This window comes from Heptranchias perlo, chromosome 25, assembly GCF_035084215.1.
Source record: "Heptranchias perlo isolate sHepPer1 chromosome 25, sHepPer1.hap1, whole genome shotgun sequence".
Lineage (NCBI taxonomy): Eukaryota > Metazoa > Chordata > Chondrichthyes > Hexanchiformes > Hexanchidae > Heptranchias > Heptranchias perlo.
In genome coordinates, this window is record NC_090349.1 from 28,271,808 (window position 1) to 28,279,168 (window position 7,361).

Consider the following 7,361-nt stretch of genomic DNA (forward strand, 5'->3'; position numbering starts at 1 on the left):
ATGTTGGTGGTGCTGGTTACCTCCTCTGCCACCTCGAGCCAGGCCTTCATGGTGGCAAAGGCAGGTCACTTCCTCCCGTCCACCGGGGAGAAGATCTCTGTCCTCCCCTTCCTCCTCACCCCATCCAGTAGGACCTGGAGTGAGGCATCATTAAACCTGGGAGCAGCCTTCCCCCTGGGCTGCTCCATGCTGTCATTTTGGCTCCTTTCTGCAGCATCAGTCAGTGGAGGACTGCCCCTTTAAATAGGGCTCCTCCAGCTGACAGCCTAAGATGCGGGTGCGCAGTCCGCCCACTGCGCAGCTTTCCAGCGCAAAACCCGGAAGCCAAAGTAAGTGGCTTCAATTTATTTACGATTGCGCCGGGAACCCACCGATTTCACTGGGCGCGTTACCCACGCGCCCAGTCGGCCCCCGCTGCCAACCCGCCTCCCTCCTAATATCGGGCCCAATGTTTTTATTCGTTATGTTGGTTGAGGGATAAATATTGGCAAGGACACTGGGAGAATTCACCTGCTCTTTAAATAGTGCCATGAGATCTTTTACAATCAACTGAGAGGGCACACAGGGCCTTGGTTTAAAAGGAGAGAGCATCTCTGAGAGTGCTGCACTGAAGTGTCAGCCTAGATTATTTGCTCAAGTCCTGGATTGAACCCACGACCTGCTGACTCAGTGATGAGAGGGCTACCCACTGAGCATTAACCAAGATAACAATAAGGGTTGTGGAAAATATGTTGATGAAGACTGAGCATACCACACTATATTTAATGCCTCCTTCATATCTAATTAGGAATTGTAAAATAAATTCAATTAAAAGCCACCGAATTGAGAACAAAAATCACAGACAGTGATTCTTAATGGTACAGGGCAGCCCTGATGAGCCATCAATTCACTTGTCTTATCTTAGAGAAATCAAAGACTTGACTTTAATGGAGAGTATTATTGGGCGGGGTGTGAAACCAGCGTTGCACCCAATCTCGTCAGTTTCCCAATGGGTGAGTTAAATTAAAGTTGCCCCTCTGCGGGGGTTCTCCCAAGTCTCCCGCTGAAGTTACGACAGGTGACCAGGAGAACCTTCGCTGAATTTCAGGGCCTCCATGTCACCATTCAAAGAACAGCAGGGAGATTTCCTAGTGCCCTGACCAATATTCCTTCCTCAACCAATAACTACAAAAAAAAAGACAAACGAACAAGTCATTCATCTCACAGTTGTTCGTGGGATCTTGCTTTGTGCAAAATTGCTGCCGCGTTTGCCTAGCTAACATCAGTCACTCCACTTCAAAGTGGTTTCAATGTAAGTGAAGTGCTTTGAGACATTTCTGAAAGAGGTGACAAGTTGCCAAATAAATGTGGTTCTTTGTACTGCAGTGCGTATGAAGTCGAAACAGCATGACACGATCTCCATGAGGTGGTCTCACAGCTCTACTCTTTACTGCACCAATCTGACTGCCGAGTTAATACTACTAGTCTATAATGCACCAACACAAAAGGTTTAGCTGGCCATACGTGTCATGGCGATGAGACAGCAACTTCATCAATGATCTGCAAAAAATACCACTTTAAAAAGATTAAACCAAATATGTAGTTCCTGTTGATGACGTTTTTGTGGTTTGGAGCACTTCCGCAAGCTACAAAAGGCAGTGCGAGCCTAAATCTGGAATAGTTGTCCAATAATTGAGCAGAATACAAATCAGTCCTCCTTTCCACTTTCTTAAAGAGGTCTGCCACTTGTCTTCTACAATCATATGTCTGAATTGTAATAGAATGGAACTTGGAGCAGGTAACTCCCATTTGCACAGCTGTTATTTTGGTCTCCAGCAGTTTTGGATGGTTACATTTTATGTGACATTTAGCACTTAAACTTTTAGAAATGACAATTTGTTGTAAATATGTGTTTAAAATAATTGAAAAATTATTTTCTGCACTTCAGAAAACAAGTGCACAAGATGTTACTTTAAGGGGTGATCGCATTTGTAAGAAGAGGTCGGGATTGTCTTTAACCTGTTTATTTATTTGTTTCAGGGATCTTACACGTACTTCTGCTGCTGTCTTTATCTTGTCTCAACACCAGTGCAGCTCCTGTGTTCAATAAAACAATAAAAATGTGCTATCAGTTGGCAGCTGAACTGAACTGCTCTGCTCCTGCTCTTCTACACTCATACGTAAGAAGTTTTACCTTTTCGATATAATTTTGAATTTTAAATGTTTAATTTGAAATTGCAGTTCTGCGTGTGTTTTTTTTAGTTTTAGTCCTCAAACTATTAATGCATAATTTATTGAATTTCACATCAATGTTTTCCTGCAGACTCTATAGCCTTAAATTTTATTATGAGCATTGGGATATAATAGTCAGTGGATTAGCAAACTGACCTTTTATTGCTGGGACCTGGGATTAAATCCGCCCCAGGCTGATTGGATGAAAATCATCTGCCACTGCCAGTGGTAGTGATTCAATTTGAAATGAAAGCATCTTTCCATCATTATAAGGGGTTCAGGGGGAGCAGTGCTCAAGTGAAGACCTGTAACCTGTGTGCACTGCTGTCACTTATCCAACTTCCTGTTGCTGCTCTAATCAAGGCCTGGTGATGGCTGGAGATTGGCGATTCCAATAGTCAGAAGGGAGAGAATCTGGTTCTGCATGTTTGTTATAAGTGGAGATCTGATGGCAGCTCATGAAATCAATGAAAATCTGAGTCTTCAATTCCATGTGTCTCCATTGTGTTGGATCCATTATATTAAAGAGTACCATTGATGGTAGGAGTGCTATGTGTTTGCTTTTGATGTCATCCTTCAATGCATAAGTATCTTGAAACTGAGCAGAAGCAGCTAGTCCTGATGGCTGCAATTCCGTACCTCAAATCTTCACATAATTCTTCACTAAACTGGCAGTCTTGCTCAGTAAAGGTGATGTTCTGATTTAAGGCAAATTTTTTGGACCAGAGTAGAAAAAGCTTTTCTATGCATCTAGCTGAGGCTGTAACTTACCTAAGAGCACTTGGTGCTGAGACTGGTTGCAAAATTGGGAATGACATCTCTCAGATCGATAAATGCGAGTTCACTCAAAATAAATAAATAAAGCTGGTTTAAAATATTGCAGCAGCTTATGTAGGTGACAATGCTGCAGCACATTGTTGTATCAATGAGATGAGATGTGTCATGGAGTAGAAAGATACGGTTTATACCTGTAGTTTCTCAAGTGCAATTCCCTGATCTTGGACATAGGGAGAGAGAGAGAGGGAAAATTACAGGGTGAGTCAGCCTCAGCCACTCTTATGCACCCCCTCAACAGCCTAGGATTCAGCTTCCTTATCTACTCTTGTGGCCATAGATTTGCATGTGGAATGAGGAGCAACCTGAAGGGGAGATAGGAACATAGGAACAGGAATAGGCCATTCAGCCCCTTGTGCCTGCTCCGCCATTTGATAAGATCATGGCTGATCTGTGATCTAGCTCCATATACCTGCCTTTGGCCCATATCCCTTAATACCTTTGGTTGCCAAAAAGCTATCTATCTCACATTTAAATTTAGCAATTGAGCTAGTATCAGTTGCCATTTGTGGAAGAGAGTTCCAAACTTCTACCACCCTTTGTGTGTAGAAATGTTTTCTAATCTCGCTCCTGAAAGGTCTGGCTCTGATTTTTAGACTGTGCCCCCTACTCCTAGAATCCCCAACCAGCAGGAATAGGTTATCTCTATCCACCCTATCTGTTCCCCTTAATATCTTATAAACTTCGATCAGATCACCCCTTAACCTTCTAAACTCTAGAGAATACAACCCCAATTTGTGTAATCTCTCCTCGTAACTTAACCCTTGAAGTCCGGGTGTCATTCTAGTAAACCTACGCTGCACTCCCTCCAAGGCCAATATGTCCTTCCGAAGGTGCGGTGCCCAGAACTGCTCACAGTACTCCAGGTGCGGTCTAACCAGGGTTTTGTATAGCTGCAGCATAACTTCTGCCCCCTTGTACTCTAGTCCTCTAGATATAAAAGCCAGCATTCCATTAGCCTTCTTGATTATTTTCTGCACCTGTTCATGACACTTCAATGATCTATGTGCCTGAACCCCTAAGTCCCTTTGGACATCCACAGTTTTTAACTTTTCACCATTTAGAAAGTACCGTTCTATCCTTTTTTGATCCATAAATGACACCCGATGAGTGTTGGTCTTCTCTGGAATAAGAAAAGCATACAATTGGCCTCTTAGTTGTTGTTTGTCTTAATGTTGTTGTATGAATAATATATCTGGGTGCAAAGTCTTTTAAAAAGGAATGGTTGATATGGCATGGCATGGCTACTCCAGTAATTCAAGTAGCTATACATGTAGCACAAGGTCAGGGCTGCCTCACTGATGTTGGCCTAGCTGAGATATGCTACTTCCCTAGGCAGAATGCTGTCAGTGGTGTGTTCACTTACCTCACCCCACCTGGAGTCAGTTACTGATAGTTACCTTGGCTTAGGCTTCACTGTAATCATACTGAAGATAGTTATGTGGGGACTAGAATTATGTGGTGAAGATGAAAGAAAAACAGGAAACGATGCAAGTCATAAAATGAGTATAAAGTGTAAATGCATCTCATATAAAGTCTGTAAAAATAATATAGAAAGACATACATTTCCAATGAAATAGTGACAGTTGTTTTGCTAACAAAAACATTTCCTGTTTATTTAGCAAGCTAACAATTAAAACTACTTCTTAACATATTCTTTTGATCTGTAATGAGAAAAGTAGAATTTATGGTGTAACAACTGCATTAATTGTGCTGTAGCTTTCAGCTACTACCTTTTAGTATTGCACCCCTTAAACTCTCACTTTCTTCCTTTAAGACCCTTCTTGAAACCCACCTCTTTGACTAATGTTTTGGTTACCCCTTCTAATATCTCCTTCTTTGACTTAGCATCCATTTTTGTTTGATCACGCCTCTGTGAATTGCCTCGGGATGCTTATCGATGATAAAGGCGCTATATAAATGCAAGTTGTTGTTATCTAATCCCATTACTAATATTATCCTTTTCTTTCAGCTCCTTGCCCAAGGACATCCCTTTGATAATGCTAATGCTGCTCTATGCAAAGTTGGGGTGAAGTGTCTTCCTGAAGGACATCTGGCCAATATGGAGGAAAATGAAATGCTTAAGAAAATATATATTGGTGTGAAACAGTTTGATTTGCACTTGAAAAACGTACTGGTCCAGCAGAGGAATATGAACCCTCATAAGAAAAAATTGCACAATGAACTTGAAAATACTCGGACTCAGCTAATATCACTGGAGTCAAACATCCTGTCCATTCTACACACCAGAGGTTATCCTGTTCCCAAAGAATTAGAGTGTTCACCAGAACACAACGGTAGCCCAGATAATCTGTTTGTACAAAAGCAACAAGGATGCGCAATACTACAAGAGTTTAAACGGTATGTCAAGAAAGTGTTAAAGAGTTTTCATCATTTATTGAGGAATATTCCTGGTAAAGCAGCTGTCAATCATTACTCTGCGTGCAGTACACCGTTTGGTTTACATAGCTCCTGACTATAATGCACTTTCTACAATTTCCACTGCAGACATTTAAGGGGACTTGGATGAAAAGAAATCATGGAAATGTAACATTGGGCTGTTCAGATACAACACGAAATCTCCTTACCTGGGCCAACATTTTAGTTGAAGTTGCCGAGTAGATTTATTGCATGGCAGTGACATTAGAAAATCTGATTTTAAGAAGAACGAGTTCTGCCTCATAAATGTGTTGAGTAAGAAGCTATTTCAGCTGGTTCAAATTGTATTTTCAGGAATAAAAATACCAAAACTTTTGACAAATCTTACATTTAGAAAAGTTAGAATCAAGTAGAAAGTGTCCTAAATGGAGCTGGCAATTTCTGCAGGTCAATCAATGTACCCAAAAGGACTATTTCTGGTACAGATCTGATCCTAAAAGTGATCATCTCAGGTAGTCTCTGTAACACAATTTCTGTCTATACAGGAGAATGTTTCTTTCATTTTGAAGTTGATGTTTTTTGCCATATTGGCTAATAAACAGAACTCCGAATTAGTATATATATATATATTTTAGACATTGGTATTGAATATATTAATTATTACTTTTCATTGGACTTAAGCCCCTTTTACAAGTAATATTTTTTGTAGACCAATTTGAAAGTATGTTTCCCACCATTACTGGCTTATAAATACCAGTAGCCTCCGAAAGCTTGTGAATTTAAAATAAAATTGCTGGACTATAACTTGGTGTTGTAAAATTGTTTACAATTGTCAACCCCAGTCCATCACCGGCATCTCCACATTATAAATACAGGTAATCGTACCTCTTTCCAGCAGCCTCTGTATAACAACGGCTGTTTCCAAACCTTCCTTTACATCCACCTGTATTTGATCATTTTGTTCAGGATACAGACTTCCTCGGGCATCTCCCTGAAGTACCCATGTTTCTGGTTCACCAGATACTGCCCAGTAGTGGTATTTATTTATTTGAGGTACAAGGGTATCCTTTTATTATGCAACTGATTGCAACACAGGAATGCTGCAGTAACTGATTGATGTTTACTAAAACTTTGTGAGACGACAGGATGCTTAAATTGTGTATTGTTTCAAAGGCAGACTCTTTTGAAGTACAGCCATAGGCCAGCATCCTGGATGCTGTTTTGTTACCATTATTTATTTAATTATTATTGAATCTTTAAGGTATTGAATTTTTAAAATTTTGTACACAAAGGCTTATTTAATATGTATTTTTTGTATTTATTTATATGATGGATTTTTAAATAAAGAAATGAACTGAATTCATGCTGCCGCTGTTTCTACATTGTATCTTTGTTCACTGAATTATTTCTGATACCCATACTCCTGGCTAACAGTGCAGAGAAATCAAAGTACTGAATTAACTGCCTTCTAGTAACAAACAAATTTATTTTAGAACATGCAGAATTCATGATCTTTTTCTTGATATTTTTATCTAACATTCCTTTCCAACATTATTTGTCTGGCATCTCCTTTCTCGTTTTCTCATTTTAGTGGCTTTCTTTTTGCTTTCACTGATTTAAATAAGAATTTGAAAATCATAACCTGGTGTTGTAAGATTCCTTACATTTGTCAACCCCAGTCCATCACCGGCATCTCCACATCTTAAATAAGAATGATATAGCTCTTTTTCCATTACAATAGAACTAGGGATTTGTTAACAGGAAAGATGTCATAGTGATCCAGTGCACCTAAGGAATGGGCACTACGTGCTGTGACTAAAGGGTAAGAAGACGGTAGAGAAATTGGCAAAGACACTAAATTAAGACAAAAGCAAGTATTAGAATGAGAAGTCTGAGAGCCCACCTGGGTTTTATTTCCCTTTAAAACACACAGAATT

The 7,361-nt window shown here is 40.0% G+C and overlaps 1 protein-coding gene across 1 annotated transcript; it reads left to right on the plus strand.

The window, feature by feature from the left end:
* The first annotated feature begins 1,672 nt into the window (after positions 1-1,672).
* On the plus strand, positions 1,673-6,774 carry m17 (IL-6 subfamily cytokine M17). Its single transcript, XM_068006316.1, has 3 exons — positions 1,673-1,777; positions 2,020-2,159; positions 5,018-6,774. Exons 1-3 carry the CDS (start codon positions 1,762-1,764, stop codon positions 5,519-5,521), a joined length of 660 nt encoding a protein of 219 aa, XP_067862417.1. The 5' UTR covers positions 1,673-1,761; the 3' UTR covers positions 5,522-6,774.
* The last annotated feature ends 587 nt before the right edge of the window (positions 6,775-7,361 follow it).

Bases quoted from the DNA above. Each gene is read 5' to 3' on its own strand.
- m17 (XM_068006316.1), top strand. The intron at 2,160-5,017 runs GTAAGAAGTTTT...CTTTTCTTTCAG, and splicing joins CTGCTCTTCTACACTCATAC to CTCCTTGCCCAAGGACATCC.